This window comes from Lingula anatina, chromosome 6, assembly GCF_051362555.1.
Source record: "Lingula anatina isolate TDL-2025a chromosome 6, LinAna3.0, whole genome shotgun sequence".
NCBI lineage: Eukaryota > Metazoa > Brachiopoda > Lingulata > Lingulida > Lingulidae > Lingula > Lingula anatina.
This window is the reverse complement of record NC_141772.1, coordinates 16,170,949-16,190,224: the sequence shown is the minus strand read 5'-3', so window position 1 is coordinate 16,190,224 and position 19,276 is coordinate 16,170,949. Positions and strand designations below refer to the sequence as shown.

The window sequence follows — 19,276 nt, the reverse complement described above, 5'->3', positions numbered from 1 at the left end:
GTTAAGGCCATCTGATTTGGTATTCTTTCTCAATATACCACGATTTGAAAAATTAGATTTTGCTTTTTGCCCTATCAATGGAGTGAGTTGGAAGCAGACAAATCGACGGATTCTCTCGTGACCTTGGCAGTTGCTATTCAATGCGACTCTCACGATTTTGCTTTCAACAAAACAATCAATTTTCTCAAATATTAATTTAATTAATAACTGTAATCTAAACACCACCAAATACTTACACATATAAACATGTATGTACCATTACGGATAATCAGGATTACAGTTCAGGTATATGCCAATAAATTTGAGTGAAGGTTTATATCATTTCCACATTTAACGCCTTTTACTTTAGTGTTATTTATCTGACTGAATCTGATAAGGATACTAGTAATGTCGCAGGGCCTGCTCCGCATATATAAAGCAAGAAGTTGTAAAGAGGAGTAGAAACGGAACATCATTATCTCTCTCGTCTAATCAGATCGCAGCATTCTTTTCAAACCGGCGTCCTTTGAAATTCGATCCTGGTAACTGGTCTAATCCTCCGCGCGATTCCTCGTGACTCAAGACTGAGAAGCTGAACCAGTACGTCTGCACGTTTCATTGTTTTCCTATACAGTTTAGGGTGAAAACCAGTTAGAGGCATTATAATGGCAAAAATGAATCAACCCTTTAGACGTAAAACATGTTTCAAACTACACCTATTTCCAATTGGCTTTATGTTTATTGTTTGTAATTGAGAGTTTCGTTTAGGATATGTAGTTATATGTTGTTATGAATTCCGTACTTACTCATTTCAGGTTAGAGAGAATGCAGATGAAAGATCTTTAGTTTTGCTGGCAGATGTAGCCATAATTGAGCAGCCAAAATGATTGTTTCCAGCAGCAAAAAGGTTCTGTTTTCTTACCACCACTAACATTAAACTACAGTGCACAAAAGGTAACTATCGATGGTTTGGGGTATAATTTCAGTCAAGCTATCAAGTACCTTAATACATAATCTACTGTTACCAATTTTTGCTATAAAAGAGGTTGTGAACTATTATTTATTAAGATTTTAGGGAATGTTTGTGTGTGAAGTTTTTTATGTATAACTATTAAAAGCTCTATTTCTTCTAGGCTTGTTCAACATGAATGAGACCAGGAATAACCATTTTGCCATTCCTTGATCTGCAATTATTATAACAGAAGTGCTTATCATCTCAAAATTCTGTGTGGCAATGAGCACCAGCACAACTTTTGACGAAATTTTAAGGGAGAAAAAATATTTTTGAGCTGTTGCTAATGATAACGTTTATTGGTAATCAGTGTACTTAAATTTGTGATATTATTTTAGCTTTGAACCACCAAAAGTAAGGTATATACAGTTAAACAATACATTGTTTTCAGTTTCATATGCAGGTTTTTGTACACATGACATGGTTTGTAGACAAAAGTGCTATTTATTAAAAATAAATTGATTCATATGCAAATATGAATTGATGCCAGACCGCAGGTGAATTTATAAAATTTACTTTTTTGCTAAAATTGAAGAGTGGTCCTTGTCAACAAGTATAAAATAATCACCACATCAGCATGTTGCAAAACAAAAACTAACCATTTTTGTCTCATACATTCATGTATTTGTGCATTGCTTTAATCACTGTTGGGTGTAACAATATTGACATATTGTCATTGCTGGTACATTGTTTTAGATGTTATAGATCTACAAGTTGCTCAAATGTTAAAATATAGCAGTATCAATCGATAAAAAATATTTGTCTTTCATTTTTTCTTCTAATGAATTTCATTGGATATTACCGGAAGTACATGGGTATTGTGATGTATAAACCGGTGTGGCAGGAGTGGACGTCCTAGTAACGTAAGTATGCCCGGACATATTTTAGTCCTGGGAATGCAAGTCATAGGGCATGTATTGCTAGGAATGGAAGTCCTAGGGCATACAGGTACGTTACTAGGATTTAATGTCCGTTGTACGAAGGCTCCCAAGTAATGCAAGTCCTACGTGTACATGGGACGTGCATTTCTAACATTTTAGTAACGCATGTCCTATATACATGTAGTTTACACCGAGAAATGACATGAATAAATGGATGTAGAGATAAACTAGTTTTAAAAATATAATAAACGTTTACTTTATTTCATTAATATGACATTTTATTTTAATATTTTACGACGATTTTATTTTCCGATGGGCAGTTTATGTGCATTTTAATAAAGTAACAAAAACAACACTTCCATAGTTTTTCCTTATTTATTTAATTATGTGTAGGGGCCTACTTTTCTTCTGGCAAACGCAAGATTTTACATGTGTTAACGCATCCTTTTGGCGTACTCCTCCCTCAGTACCCAATAGGTATGAGCCTGTTTTGCCCGCCCGGTATTTTTTAACAATATAAGGTACCATCCATCGGCGCTTTGACACTTAAAAAAAACACACACACTAAAATAAATTGTAAGTGTAATGATCAAGGAACGGAACCTGGAACACAAATTAGGCATTCAAAACACCGATAAACATTTTGTTACAACAAATAAAACTGACGGGGGGGGGAGGGGGGGGGGGGAGGTAAAGGTCATGTCAATTGTAGGTCTCGAACCCAGGGGGGTAACAGGGCGATTCATGAATGCTTGAATATGGGTATTTCACACCTCCTAGCCGCCTGTTCAAGCCATGACCTCATCTTACTCGTCCTAAATATATCTTTCCAAGTTACTCCAGGCCCCGAAAATCGACTGGATGGATTTTGCTTCTCTGTTTTGTGCTTGATCCATTCCGTTCTGCACGCTTTAATTTCACCTTGTACACCCTTTAGTACGTAGAGTAATTCATCAGTTTAGTGATGACGCTATAGAACGACTTCGTGGCTGTTTTGCATGCACCGACTGGGACTTATTTCTCCGCGATTCAGCTGATCTTGATGAATGTGCTGAAGTGACAATGAGTTACATAAAATTCTGCGAGGAATTATGCATTCCGAGTAAAACTGTTTCATCATATCCGAACAACAAATCCTGGTTTTGTTCCTCAGTACGTAAACAACCTGTTGCCAGACAGGAAGCATTCAGATTGGGCAATTTGGAAGCTATCAAGCGGTCAAAGTATGACCTGCGCCGGGCCATTAAGCGCGCTAAGTTGCGGTATAGAGATAAACTTGAGGCAGACATCTCAAACTGTAATTCTAGTGAGCTTTGGCAGGGAGTGAAATCACCGGCTACAAACGTAAAGTTAAACTCTCACCCACGGATGACACCAGCCTACCAGACAAGTTGAATGAATTCTACGCCCGCTTCGACAGACCAAATATTAAATCTCCTATCATCTGTACCCGAGACGAAGAAACACCCTTCCAGTTGTCAGTAGAAGACACCCGGCTTGGTTTTACTAGGATGGGATCACACCTAGGCTGCTGAAATTATGTGCCGATGAGCTCTCTGGTGTATTGTGCAACATCTACAATTGGTCTCTACGCTCTAGTTATGTGCCAAAATATTCAAACAATCTGTGATAATACCTGTTCGAAAGCTTACACCTGTTACCTGTCTCAATGACTATAGGCCTATAGCTTTAACTTCCATTGTTAGGAAGGTGCTTGAGAAATTTGTTCTGCAACATGTGAAATCAAAATTACCGACGTCTTCTGACCCTTTTCAATTTGCATATCGGAAGAACAGGTCGACGGAGGATGCTGTAGCTATTAACTTACATAATGTTCTTACTTTTTTGGATCGTAAAATTCCTAACTATGCACGACTACTTTTTATTGATTTTAAGTCTGCTTTTAACACGATATCGCCTTTTAAATTTCACGAAAAACTTATTAACTCTCTCCATTTTAGTACATAACTCAGTAATTGGATTTTAAATTTCTTAATTAATCGTACTCAACAGGTTAAAGTCGGCAATAACTTTTCCAGGACTATAGAGATAATTACTGGCACTCCTCAGGGCTGCGTCATCTCGCCTCTTTTATATTCACTGTTTACATCCGACTGTGTTGCTTCGTATCCCGATTGTTTGATTGTTAAGTTTGCGGATGATGCCACCTGCGCTGGCCTTATTAGCACTTCCGAGTCTGATTATCGAAATCAAGTTTCGACCCTTGTTTCATGGTGCTCTGTAATACCCCCTTGACACTGGACGGCGTCCTTTCTGCGACCATGAAATTTGGCATTGCTGTGGTCTTAATAAGGAGGCACGAGCATTGATTTTGTATCAGAATGAATGCTCAATGATCGGCCAGTTGTCGGCACGTAAAGTATTATAATTTTTTAACTCTCAAATGGGGCCGTACTGCTGGACGCAGAAAGGACGCCATCCAGTGTAAAGGGGGCTTAAACGACCTCGAGCTTACTGTTAAAAAGACAAAAGAAATTATTGTAGATTTCAGGAAAATTCCAACAGAAATTAGGCGTCTTATGCTGAATGGTTCTGAGGTTGAAATAGTCAGATATTTTAAATTTCTTGGCATACATACATCTGATTATCTTAAATGGCACATTAACATAGATGAAATTGTCTGTAAAGCTCAGCAAAGACTTTACTTTATACGGCAATTGAGGTCATTCTATGTTAACCAAGAACTGCTGGCAAAATTTTACCGGGCAGTGATTGAGAGTGTACTAACATAATCTTTCACCGTCTGGTACGGTAGTGCTACAGCTGAGGACAAGAATCGCCTCAATCGCTTAGTAAAAACTGCCAGGCGCATTGTAGGTAGGGACTTGCCGTCAACTGAATGTTTGTATACGCGACGAGTGCTCAAGAAAGTGAAGTCAATCATAGGTGACCCTGGTCACCCAGCGAATAGCCTACTTATCCATATGTCATCAAGCCGACTACGGTCATTAAAAGCAACCTCCACGCGCACTAAAATAGTTTTTATCCATCAGCAGTACGTATATTTAATGAACAAAATGTATTTTAATAATTCCATTGTATTACAGTGTATCGACAGATCACACCAATTTTCATTTTATACTTGTATGAATATGACAATAAATTATTATTATTATAATAGTTATTATTATTATTGAGATTGCACCCTAGCCTTCGCATTTTTCATAAAGATCCATTTGACAAACATAGCTTCCAGTGAGACTTATGTGTCCCTTAACTTTATTTTACACTTTTTACTACCTGCAATCACCTAAGACACTTTTATAGATGCAACAATAATGTAACAAACTAAAATGTTGTAGCAACAAGTTTTCAAGAAAATCCTTGCTGCTAATCTGCAGTAATTTTGCAGCAAATTTGCTGCAAATTTGCATGAAGAAATTGCAGTTCGCAGCAATAAAGTGGCAAATCGCAAATTCTTCCAGCAGGTGCCTGATATTTTGCTATGGCGAGAGAGAGAGTCTTCTTTTATGTAAAGTCTACTGAATATTAGAATTAAATTCGTGAATATTAGCCTTTAAAATATATATGGTATTAATTTGGAATTATTATAGCTTAAATGTCACAATACAACCCTGTCAATATTACTGAGAAAAATGAACTTTTTGTGGAATAAATAAAATAGATAAAACATGCAAACATAATGAATGGGTAATGATGAATAATAGTACACACCTGTGTACATGTTCCGTCCTTCTTTGCAAACTGACTGGAATCAGGCCCTCGATGCCTCTGACCAGTCGCCTGTAGTCGTGAGTCATGTACCCAGCCTGACTGTGCTGCCACGCCATTTTAGCAGAAAGGGTAAATATCTGCTTTGCTGAATCCACGGGCCGGTTCCATCCCTCACTCACTGCCAAACGCACATTCTCTAAAGCCTTTTCCCTTGCGTCCTCCGGTACCAGATCCCAGCGGTTGCAGACAAATACGGCACAGCCAGGATCAAAGATTGGTTCCCCAGCTGCATCTTTCATAGCTTGTAGCTGACGCAGCAATTTTTGGAGCTAAAGATATAAAGCCATTAAAAAGGATGTAGCTGGTAGGAAAACCAATAAAATCAACTGAAGAATATATGTATAGAATAATTACATACTCAAAGACACATTGTAAAATTATATGAACTACATTAGCAAGGGCATAATTCCGTTGTAACGTTAACTTGTACAAATTGAAATATAACCGTAAATTAAAGAATTTACCCTATCTTCCTGTACACCGCCTGACTTATCAGTCATAAAGACGTAAATGAAGGCAAAAATGGTAGTGTTGGCAATGAAGTTAAGAACCACGTCATCCATGACACCACTCTCACCAATACCAGGGCTGTCGATGATATACACACCACTCTAAAAACATAAAAAGAATCTATTAGAATATGTTTGAGGATAATAAATACAATCGTATACCGCAATTAAATTGCGACAGAATACATTCCTTACTAACCAATGCAACACATATATAAAATCGAGGTATTTTGGACCTCCCACAGGCCCATTGGTCCAACACTGCAATGCTCTCTCCTAAAACCATGCATTTAATAGGAATACTATCTTAAGGGATAAGGAAACAGAATTAGCTCGGTTTTCAGACGTTGATCACTTTTCAATATGGCCGCTATTTTATGAAGTGAAAAAGAAAAAAACATTTCTTGGTGTTATATTAAATGGTTATTATGCAAGAATTATTAGTGATTACGTCTTAACACTTTACTTCATAAAAACCAAAATGTCTGAAAAAAATACGAACTGCAAAATCAGTTTCTGGTATGATATAACTAAAAAAATATTCCATTAGCCACTATCGTAAGATATTTGAACTAACTGTTGTTCACCTGCAGACAAGTTGCTATAGATATATATGTACTTCCATATGTGCATACAGGAATCCTGCTACTGGGTTCGTTATTTCAATTTTTCTGTCCTCTTTGCAAAACATCGCATATTCTTGGGTTAGAAAATCAAACTACATTCTTCACTTGGATATGTATTTGTACATTTATACAGTGTAAATACATCAAAGAGTAAAAAAAAGTCAGAAAAAGATCTGCAATATTTCGAGAATTACCTTGTTACATGTTTAGAGATGTGGAAGCGATCATTAAAGAAAAGAAATTTAAGCAGTTCATTTGAGAGTATGCCGCGCTACGACTAAGCGTTAAGGGAAAGTGGGGCCCGTTTCACGAAGCTCTCAGTTAGCATTGGCTCGTTAGCCTCTTGTTAGTAATAAGTGCCGTTTCACCAAGCTATCGCTAGTTCTCTCGTTCATTATTGTTGGGAGGGGGAATGATAATACCAACTTTTTGTACTACCCCCTCTAAAATTATGTAATGGGTCTAAAAAGACAATAACATTTTAAAGAATCTTAAATCACGCAAAATAGCGATTTTATGACGTCTGTTAACACCTTGCTTGATTTTTTTTGCTTTGGAGGGCAAGTGAATGTGAAATGAATATGTTTTCACCACAGAATAATGTTGGGTTATAATACATTTAGGGAACTAATAAAGCAGACCTGTGTGAGTTCATTATACTAATTGCGTCCCCGACTCCATACATGAAGAACAATCATTTTTCAATTATCTAAAGATATTCACCCTTTGGTTGCTTGAGGTGAGGATAATTTTGATTCCTCCTTATATTTCGCATCCAACAGAACTTGACAGATCTTATCACTTCTTGTTTTGACTAATTGATAGTCTGACTCTTCCATCAAGCTTTGCAGTGAACACATAAGTTGACCAAACTTCATTTTAAATGTAACAATGGCAGTGCTAACATTGTAAAATATTTTTACTTGCCTAAAATATATATGAAAAGGACTACTACACACCATAAACTCTTGTAAGGGCGTTTTGTCTGTCCTTTTAAAAAGTCATTCACCGTCCTAAATGATTCTTATGGAGAAAATAGTAAGCACATGTGTGTTAAGCACCCATTCAGTAAGTCGAAAATATGAGAATCACCCAAACCTATTCAGTACAGATATATACATGCAAATGATTTAATACATGTTTTGTATGCTAGCCAGAAATGGTGGATTTACTGTTTTAGATAATGTCCATAGTTCTAATTTCTCACTAGGAATGAACTTTTTGATCCATTTTGCCTTTAGTAATACCCAGGCCTTCCCAACTACCAGACTCGGCACCTACGGGTCCAGTATAAACCGGTTTATCAGACCACACTACCCGTTTTCAAGGTATGTGTCAGATCGCATTACAGAGTATCAGCCACCACACCGATTTTGCCTGGTGCGCGATGTGATAGCAATGATCCTAAGCGGGGTTGGAAAGTAGTGCATCTCATCTAGATTCATGCGCTGCTGCAATTTTCTCTGTTTATGCTAAAATCAGACAGTACCGCAATTTTTAACATAAAATTTAGGTTCGGACATATCCAATGATTTTTTGTAAATAAGAACTTGCAAACTTATATATTAATTTAGAAAAGTAGACCTAATTTTGATAGAAGAAGCATATTCTGTCGGGGGTTAAATATTTTCGTGACTACCGGGATGGACGAGATTGAGGGCAGGGGTAATCCTAGAGAGGGGTGAGAAACGTCCATTGTTCTCGTCAGCGAGGCTGTCCTTTTTCAGGGTTTGTACGCACGGACAGAAAACTTAAGTATTGTGGGAACGTTACTAATGAAGCCACTGGTAGTACTAGTAGATATCAGCCTGTAGTCTTGAACAAGCGCCTCGATGACGAGTGAACAGTTGTCAAAAACAAAAGACCCAGGTGTGGTAGTTCAACTACTGTTGATGCGTGCCGCAACGACCAAACCTAATTGCTCCTCAAGGTCACAAAACAATAACCGGTACTGACGGCTAGGCTCGTCTTAATCATATAAGTAGCGCGTTTCCACCCCCTGATTGAGGGAGTCGTCTGTTGTATTCATGCGACTCCTACTTGACGAAAACGAGGCGCGATACCCGGATGACAGGTAGGCTTACAGAATTTGTGATAGGGTATGATACTCTTTTATGCGATCTGACACACACCTTGAAAACGGGTAGTGTGGTCAGATATACCGGTTTATTCTGGACCCGTAGGTGCCGAGTCTGGTAGTTGGGAAGGCCTGATACCTGTTCCTCTAGTTTTCCAAAAAAGGTCATAATATGCCCTACCCTATTATTAAGAACAAAATATAAGTGTCGATGATCAAACGAACTTTTGTACCATATACTAGTCTTTTTTGCATCCTTAGATCTAGAAAAGAGTTAATTCAAATAGCTTAAATAAAGAATATGTGTGTTTAAGCATCCAAACATCAATTAAAGTACAAAAGTGACAACTGTACATCAGTTCAAACATCTGAACATACTCCGTTCATACATCCCTCGATTTATATCTACAAAAGAGTCATCACGACCCCACATTAAGGAATTTTCTACTCCTTGGCCCATTTTGAAAAAAGAAACAACAACAAAGAATTTAGAAAATTTTAGAAAATATTTAGAACAATGCTTTAATCATTGAAACATAAAGGCAAATACAAACAGCAGGCAAAGGACATTGATTCTATGTTGATTCAACGTTGATCCACCAAAATTAACGTTGATTCAACAGTGAATCAATGTCGTGTGTCTGCTGGGAGGAAAACACGTTTTAATAATAAAAAACGACCCTTATTAGTACCCACTGTGGCAAAGCAAATTACCCGACTGAAAGGACCACAGTTCCTAATTACCATTATTCTGTATACTTACTACAAGACTTGAAGTTTCATAATGCCGTACTACTGACAGTAAATTTACTAGTAGGTAATATTTTCTATGGCGTAATATTTGCTGAGACACACACAAATATGAAATATGGACCATCTGAAAAAAGACATCTACAAAAAAGAAGTCATACACTGTTGCAAACTTTACAAAACCATTTCAGCATGCAATTTAAAGAGGGTAGAAATAAACTTAATATACAAAATACCTTTGTTAAAAGGTTGTTTCAACATAAAGATTGCAATTACAGTTTAAGGGTCCTGTCATTGCTAAAATGCAAACATAATCAAACTTTCCTAATTCTTACACAATTTGAATATGAAATTAGCCATTTACTACTGTTGAAAAAATTGTCACAAAAACACTTATTTTGGCTTTTTTTTTTTTTGGGGGGGGGGGGGGGGGGGTCATAAACACACAGCTTAATCAATAGTGCATGAAATTTTCCCCAAACTGTTGTCACAATATATTTTGGTAAGTAAAGTGTGCAATTTCGGCATTGCCTTCACGTTGTCTTGGGCTGCGTTCACATGAAAAATACAAACTTGACATTTAATATGGAATATTTCAGTTTCGAAGGTATACCTAGGTGAAAATGCGTTCTTTTTTCACAAACTCCAATCTCATATAAGATATGTGAATGGGGAAGTGTGTATTCAGGTGTGTCGCTACCAATTCACTGAATACCAGGTTTGTTGCGCTGCCGCATTATGTAATGTGCAGTGATTAAGGCTTCGTTCACATGCAATGTCTATTTTCTAAATTCTATTTTCTATTCGCGCTATCTTATGATCACGGTCTGTGCACTGAATATCCCGCCGCGTAATTACTGGCAGCGCGAGCCAGTTACTTATAGTAACTTATAGTAACTGGCTCGCGCTGCCAGTAATTACGCCGCGGGATATTCAGTGCACAGACCGTGATCATAAGACATACCGAAAATAGAAAATAGAATTTAGAAAATAGACATTGCATGTGAACGAAGCCTTAATTGGGTAGTGCTCCTTTGGGCAGGTCAACACTTGGCTTTGGCAAAGCATGGTTCTGTCAAAAAAGTGTCCATACGTCGGCAACTACTGTATAGTAGAATTTGAAATTTTGCATGCAAGTGGTCGGGTTTGCAGTGTGTAAAATGAGCTATGCAGTTATTTACAAGTGTGTTAATCTGTGGCAGAATGGCGCGAAAAAGACAGGCATTGCCAGACAGATAATTGCGCCAAGCGAAACGGTCCGCACAGTTTTATAGAGTAATGCCCAGACTGATGTACCTACACAGAGGACACACCCAATATATTGAAATCTTACCACCAGGGTACAGGACCCAATGTCTTTCGGGATATGCTGTTGCAACTAAACAAAAACCACCCAGTCCGTTCAGAATGAGGGGTAAATTGCCACCAAAACGCATTTTTCAAGGCCCTTAGCGAACACCAAAATGGTTTTAGCAGGTTAGAATACCAGACGACCTCCGAGGAACCCACTGTAAACAGCAAAACATCGTTGCATGTTTCTCTAATGAATTGGGGACCTTGACTGTTTCTGGGTTGAACACTAAAATCTCGTGGCTTTCTTTATTGAGGTCAGATTTCAACTGAACCGCTCAACAGTCAAAACAGAGTTTACAGACATCCAGAAGAGGCCAACGACGAAGCGTGTATCTCGTCTAAAGTGACTTAGGTCATTAACAGCTTCAGTATTTGGAGTGGATACCACATTGGTGCCAAAACACCAATGGTAGTCATCGACGAAAACCTGAACCAGATCAAATCAAGAAATAATCTGGGAACCACTTGGCTATCATATGATAGGGGTCAACTTAGGAACAGTTTTAGGTTGCACGGTGAGATTGCCGGTTCACAAAGAGCACTTTTAATAGCAGGTTACTTACAGAACCAAGGGAATGAGTAGCTACCTTGGTCATCAAAATCGCTCTCTTTGAACCACATAGACAATATGTGGGTAGGCCATTACTCGCCGAATCAATGGCCTACATATCTACAACAAAACTGGGCCAAATTGGACAGATTTTAACCGATGCCTGGAATGTTATTCCAGATTGAACTTTAAAAACCTATCCAAAGGAATGTCTTGCCACTTGAGAGCGCCAGAAAAAATCAGGCGTAACAGCGACCGTTACTATGTCTAACCACTGACATGAGGGTCCTTTGTGGAGCGTGTAACTCTTTTACAGACAATAATTTGGAAAATATGGAGGTCCAAAATATCTCTTTTAATGGTTGTCGTATGACATAGAATAGACAATGTGTTTTTGTTTGTTTCTCTGGCAAATTCCCTAAATGAACTGATGTCACAGTGACATCAAAGATATAATTAAAAGTTATTAAAACACGATTTTAATCCTTATTTTCATTTATCAGTCAGCAAAATAGGAAAGAACTCATAAAAAATGATTTGGAAAACAAATATTCCATATTATATGTCAAGTCTGTATATTTTCTAAAAATCTAAAAATCTATTTGCGGTATCTTGTAATCACGGTCTGTGCCTTGAATACCTCACGGCGTGATTACGGGCAGCGCGAGCCAGTTACTTCCAAAGCTGTTATTAATTATCTGCGCTGCCAGTAATTACGCCGCGGGGTATCCAGGGCACAGACTGTGATCACAAGATACCGAAAATAGATTTTTAGAAAATAGATTTTCCATGTGAACGGAGCCTTGGTGATCAACAAGGACTTTTCGGATGGATGTCGGTGTTGCACTTATGTTTGTAGGATAAACTAGATTAAAACGAAATATATCGCCAATAATAGGCCTGTAATTTCAATAAAAGAGTAGGAGGGCTCTACGAATTTCCCAGAATATGTAATGACCAGAGATGCCACAGGCTCTTTCTCAAATATTGTTCCCTCTTTAACCAGAAGTTGGTAATTCCTTTCAACTGATAGGGTAGACACAAAAGACCCACTCACCTGATCGCATCTGGAAAAGTAATAAAGAGAAAAAACCTGATGAAATACAGAACAAAACCACATAAAAAGATGCTGTGAACCCACAACCGCTAAACTTATCATTAAGTTGCCAGTTTCACTAAAACTCAGAATGACCTACATGTGATTGTGTTGACACAGCAATAACAAACAGTTTGTAAAACTGGAAATAAACAGCATGACATAGCAAATACCACTGATTGAGCATGAGTGGGCATGCGCCTTCCCAGTGACATGCACTTATCTTACTAGATCTCTAAAATATGGTCATATGTTATATGAGCGACATTTGAATGAAATCCATGAAATAAGAAAATAAAAAATGGCGTCGACCTCCCCACCACTTACAGCAAACAGATCGAAAATAATATTACTGTCTCAGAACAACTGGGGCATGTAGAATACAGAAATGTTTCTTTCATAATGCTTAATGCGATTTAACTACAGTCCGCCAACAGTTGATCAAGAGGGTAATTTTAATACTTACAAATTAAAGGACGATGAAAACTGTTCTATCCACGCCGTCTGCTCACCGCCATCACACGTACTGAAACGAGGCTTACTGCCCAGCGCGCGAAAAGGGTCAGTGAAAGGGGTCAGCTAGACTCTGGTCCCCTATAATTTAATTCTGATTTTATATTCAGATTGACTTAGAGAGCCAAGGGGTGATTAACTCTGATAAGAGAGACTACAGACTCTGATCCTGGGGTAATATGACCATAATATAGGAGTCAAATTACCGCCATGGGGGTCAAGGGATGCTGGACTCTGACCGGAGAGTCAACGAATCAAATTTTGTTCTCAGTGGGCAGTCAGACTGAATTTGCAATTCACATTGATGTTGATGTATTTTTCATAATGCGACAAGAAAATCAGTGGAAAGGGTGTGGAGACCTTTCATGACGATCCCAAAGCAAACATTCATATGCAGTTCCAGCCGCCAAACGTTAGAGAGTTAGGACAGTCATGACACTTTTTACGTATTTTAAAGAGTTTCACTCCAAGTAAACTGTTTGAGTGGACCGTGAATAACAAGAGAACTAGCAAACGAAAAAAAAGGTTTAATTTGTTTTTTTTGCGAAAAACAATACAAGACTACATAACTGTATATTCTAACTGCTGACAGAATGTCAACAGAACGTGTTGCTTAAAGATGCATACAAAGTCAATTGTTTGCCACAAAAACCTACCAAAAACCAGCATAAAGTTCCAAGTAGGGTAACTAAGAGAAATACCAAAAGGCATTGTTTAATTTTACCCGAAAATGACGTTTGAAAGGATTTTTCTACTAGCACTCTATTCTGTATGTCAATGGGGCACAAAAGTAGGTCACGAAAGTAGCTAGGTTAATTTTACCCGAAAATGACGTTTGAAAGGATTTTTTTACTAGCACTCTATTCTGTATGTCAATGGGGCACAAAAGTAGGTCACGAAAGTAGCTAGGTTAAATTTCCGACCAAAAAATTAAAGATAGAGCAGTCTAAAGCTCTTTTATGGCTAATCGAGTGATCTATTCAGTTTATGCCATGACATGTCGAAATTATTTGAGTCGTATAGGAAGTGGTTTATATGTGTTACTGGGAATCTACACTCCACCAGTGCTCGGTTTATATGTACCTTTAAGGTTCTTTGTGAATGCCAATATGTTTTAGCAGGTAACTATGCCAGACAACCTCTGGAAAAACCTCTTTACATGTGAACAGCACACTTTCATCGTCTATTTATACAATGAGTTTTTAACCGTCAGCTTTTCAAGGCACAACATAAAAGACTTTTTCTTTTAATTCCGCGAAAGTCGAAACAAAGTTTACAAAATTCCTGAAGAAGTTTACGGCGTGTTGACTGCAATTAGTTGGATCATCGATACTTGGGATCAAATTCACTTTGGTGTCAATTACATTTTATTGGTAGCAATCGGAGGTAATCTGACCAGTCAAATACAAGACTATTCTGGAAACAACCTGCCACCCTTTATAAAAGGCATATCGGGAAAAAATTATAAAAATTCTGAGTGCATTCCAAATAATTTACCAGTTCTTGTGGTCGGCTCGAATGTTTTTGTCATGTCAAAAACTTTCGTAGTGCATTCCAAGTGGAAATTTATCGAATGGCATTTGAACAGTATTCTAACAGTATCCGAATCTCATAACGTTAGCATCTTCTCACAATCAGCTATAGATAAATTGCAGGGCTGTTTTGAGTGTACGGATTGGTCTGTGGTGAAATGTGACAACAACATAGAGGATTACACCTTGACTGTGACGGAGTACATACGTTTCTGCGAGGAGATTTGTATACCAACTAAGACAGTGACCCGGTATCCCAATGACAAGAGATGGATGAATAAGAACGTACGCCAACTAATAAAGAAGAAAGACCAGGCATTCTGCGAAAAACAGAACGACCCAGAGACCTATCGCAGAGCTAAACTCCAACTGAAGAAGGCAATCAAAGAAGCTAAGAAATGCATGGAAAGCAAAATAGGGAACTGTGGTCAAATATCTCCTTAATTACTAACTACAAGGGCTCAAAACACTCTGCTGACAAAGGAGACGCGTCACTACCGGACAAACTGAATGACTTTTATGCACGCTTTGATAAAGACAATAGTTCTTCTACAACGGTTTTATCTCCGACTTCCCAAGCTGACAATACTGAAGCAGTTCCGCTCACCATTCACCCCTGGCAAGTAGCACTGCAATTTATGCGTCTCAATGTTCGTAAGGCGTCTGGGCCAGATGGAATTTCACCTCGTGTTCTCAAACTCTGTGCTGACCAACTTGCGTACGTCCTTACTGTCATCTACAATTGGTCTCTACAAATACGCAAAGTACCATTGCTCTGGAAGACGGCGTCTATCATCCCGGTACCAAAATCCAACCGAGTTACCAGCTTAAAAGATCTTAGACCCGTGGCTCTGACTCCGGTGCCCATGAAAATTTTAGAAAAATTAGTTTTAAATTTTATTTAAGAAATTGTGCCGAAAACCTTGGACCCACTGCAATTCGATTATTGATCTAACAGAAATGTTGAAGATGCAATTAATCTGTGCCTACACACTGTACTACAACACTTAGATAACAAAAACTCTTATGCAAGGATTTTATTTATTGACTACAGTTCAGCTTTTAACACAATTGTGCCAAAAAAACTTTATTTGAAACTTTTAAACCATCTTAAGCTACCTGTTTTTATTTGTGACTGGATTTTAGACTTTCTTTTAGATAGAAGACAATCTGTTAAAGTCGGCTCTTTTAGCTCAAAAACAACAGTCTTAAATACCGGTGCACCACAGGGATGCGTCCTTTCACCTTGTCTTTACTCCCTTTTTACCTATGATTGCACTAGTGTAAGCGACGGGACTTTTCTCATGAAATTTGCGGATGATAGTAAGCTTGTGGGGCTAGTTACTGATAATGACGAGAGTACATACAGAGAATCTGTGGAGTCGGTGTTAAGCTGGTGCGAGAGTAATGATCTTATCTTGAACGTAGCTAAAACCAAAGAAATGATAGTGGATTTTAGAAGGAATCAGAAGGTAAAGGTACCACTCACCATTGGTAATGTTGAAATTAGTAGGGTAGAGGAATTTAAACTACTTGGTATACACCTTAACAGTAAATTGAATTGGAAAGATAACACCGCAAAGAGTGTAAAGAAGGCACGGCAAAGACTGTATTTTTAAGATCATTGAGAACTTTTACTGATAGCGTGCCTATTTTAGTCAATTTTTACAGGTGTGTAATTGAAAGCATTCTAGCGTACGGAATTATAATATGGTATAGCGGAACAGCTGGGGAGGAAAGGTAGAAATTAACAAACGTTGTAAACACCGCAAGCACGATTATCGGTCAGGATGATATTTTCAAAGACAGGATGGGGAAAAGAATTGTCAACACCATGAAAGACTCTTTCCATCCTGCATTATCTCTTTTTACGTTTTTACCAAGCAACAGTAGACTTTTAACTTTTAAAGGCAGTAAACGCTTTTTAAACAGCTTTTATCCAAGTGCAGTGATGCATTTTAATTTGATCTCAAAACTAAATTCTTAATTTATTTTTTTTATTGTATTAGTTTATTATTTTACTATGTATATTGCTCCAAAAGGAAAATGATTTCCGATTTTTATTATTGGCTAAATAAACTCTTATCTTAACTGCACTATGACTGCATTCTAAATATTCTCACGGCATTCCGACAGCATTCGAAACATTGTGATCACATTAGAGGAATATTCTAACTGACAAGTGACTTATGAAATATCTCATTACCTTCAACAGCTCAATCGGCAAATAAACATCGACCGTGTACTTTTGTCTTGTAGCCTCTCTTGCAGCGCCCCTAACAAATAGTACTTGTTCCAATACCGAGCACATATCTTCGCCGTCTTTTATGGGAATTTCTGACGAAATTTGTCTGCCGTCAGGTTGGTGTGTCACTTTGAATACTCTAGGTTCTTCTCCATACATTATTCTTGTGATCGCAGCTGTACAGCTCAAATGGGCTTCCGGGAGGATCTTCATGCCAAGGAGAAGGTTCAAAAGCGTGCTCTTCCCCGAAGAAGTTTCACCTGGTATATGAGACGACTTGTCAGTGGGAATAAAAAGATTAGCAGGTTTGTTTTAAAGTTAAAAAACCTTTTGTAACATCGGATGATACCTTCATATCACCATGATCAACAACGCCATAATAAACAATTGTTTGTATTATATAAATAATTGAATGGATCGATAACAAATACAATAGATAAACGACTTATTAGACGAATGCATCAATAAATTGACAAATAAATGAAAAATGGAAAGTTAACTGAAAAATCCTCAGCAAACGACCAAAGCAACAAGCAAAAAAGCGATACATCGCAGCTAATATATATATATATATATAAATATATATATATATATATATATATATATATATATATATATATATATATATACCGGGTTAGTTGCTCTGCTGCATTATGTAATATGCAGTGCTTTAATTGGATTGTGCTCCTTTAGGCAGGTCAAAGCTTGGCAAAGATGGTTCTGGCAAAAACGTATCCAAATGTCAGCAACCACTGCATAGAAGAATTTGAAATTTTGCATGCAAGTGGTCGGTTTTACAGTATTCAATGAGCATGAAGTGCTTTACAAATGTGTTAATCTGTGGCAGAATGTCGCTAAAAAAATGCCAGACAGATAATAAGTCCAAACGAAACGGTCCACATAGTTTTATAGATTAATGCCCAGAATGATGTACCTACACAGAGGCCACATCCAATGTATTGAAATCTAGCCACCAGGGTACAGGACCCACTGTCTTTCGGAATATGTTGTTGCAACTAAACGAAAACCACCCAGTCCGTTAAGAAAGAGTGGTAAATTGCCACCAAAACGCATTTTAAGGCCCTTAGCGAACACCAAACTGGTTTTAGCAGATTAGATTGAAGAACCCACTTAAAACAGCAAAACATCGTTGTATGTTTCTCTAATGAATTGGAGACCTTGATCATTTTGGGTAAAACACTAAAACCTCTTGGCTTTCTTTATTGAGGTCAGATTCCACCTGTACCGCTCAACTAGCCAAAACAGGGTTTACAGACATCCAGAAGAGGCCAAGCTTGTGTCGCGTCTCTAGTGACTAAGGTCATTAACAGCGTCAGTATTTGGAGTGGATACCACATTGGTGCCAAAACACCAATGGTAGTCTTCGACGAAAACCTGAACCAAATCAAATAAAGGAATAATTTGGGAATCACTCGACTATCATTTGATAGGGGGCACCTTAAGAACAATTTTAGGTTGCACTGTGGTATTACCGGTTCACAAAGAGCACTTTCAGTAGCAGATTACTTACAGGACCAAGGAAATGAGCAGCTACCTTGGTCATCAAATATTTGAACCACATAGACAGTAAGTGGGTAGGCCATTACTCGCCGAATCAATGACCTACTGTACATGTCCTACAACAAAGCTTGACCAAATTAGACAGATTTTGACCGATGCCTGGAATGTTATTCCAGATTGAACTCTAAAAACCTTAAGGAATACCCTGCCACTTGAGAGTGCTGGTAGCAGCCAGAAGAGGTCAGACGTAACAACGACCGTTACCGTGACTACAACACTGACATGAGGGTCCTTTGTGGAACGTGTAACTCTTTTACAGAAAATAATTAGGAAAATATGGAGATCCAAAATATATATTTCAATGGTTGTCGTTTGGCATAGAATAGACAATATGTTTTTGTTTGCTTCTCTGGCGAATCTAATTAATGAATTGATGCCACAGTGACATTAAACAGAAATTAAAATTTAATTCAATTAATTTAATTCAATTAATTTAATAAAATTTAAATTTTAATTAAAAGTAATTAAAACACGATTTTTATCCTTATTTTCATTTATCAGTCAGCAAAATAGGTAAAACCGATGTAAAATGATTTGGTATAAATATTCCATATTAAATGTCAAGAGTGTGTGTGTGTTTACATATATATATATATATATGCTGCTTAGACACAAAGCTAACATGTAAGGCCACACTTTTTTTATTTTTATGGATGACATCCTGCCCGCGCACCGATTTTCGTCCGTTCTCCAAATAAAAAAAAATAAAAATCCCCCCCCCCCCAAGGAAGTCGGTTGTCGCAAACGTCGTTTTTTAATTTGCCGGAAAATGCAATCGACAATCCTCGGCTAATTCCGCAAGCTCCATACTGTTAT

The 19,276-nt window shown here is 37.8% G+C and overlaps 1 protein-coding gene and 1 long non-coding RNA gene across 2 annotated transcripts in view; both read right to left on the bottom strand.

The window, feature by feature from the left end:
* The window catches only part of LOC147761246 (uncharacterized), a 381,866-nt gene that overhangs the window by 230,472 nt on the left and 132,118 nt on the right, over positions 1-19,276 (bottom strand). The gene's annotated exons all lie outside the window — the stretch shown is intronic.
* Positions 1-19,276, bottom strand: part of LOC147761251 (uncharacterized) — a 50,671-nt gene that overhangs the window by 2,950 nt on the left and 28,445 nt on the right. The window contains exons 4-6 of the mRNA XM_087015751.1: positions 16,841-17,139; positions 6,093-6,239; positions 5,569-5,897 (exon numbers count right to left, since the gene is read on the bottom strand). Coding sequence (XP_086871877.1) covers positions 5,569-5,897; positions 6,093-6,239; positions 16,841-17,139 — 775 coding nt within the window. The remainder of the gene's footprint in view (positions 1-5,568; positions 5,898-6,092; positions 6,240-16,840; positions 17,140-19,276) is intronic.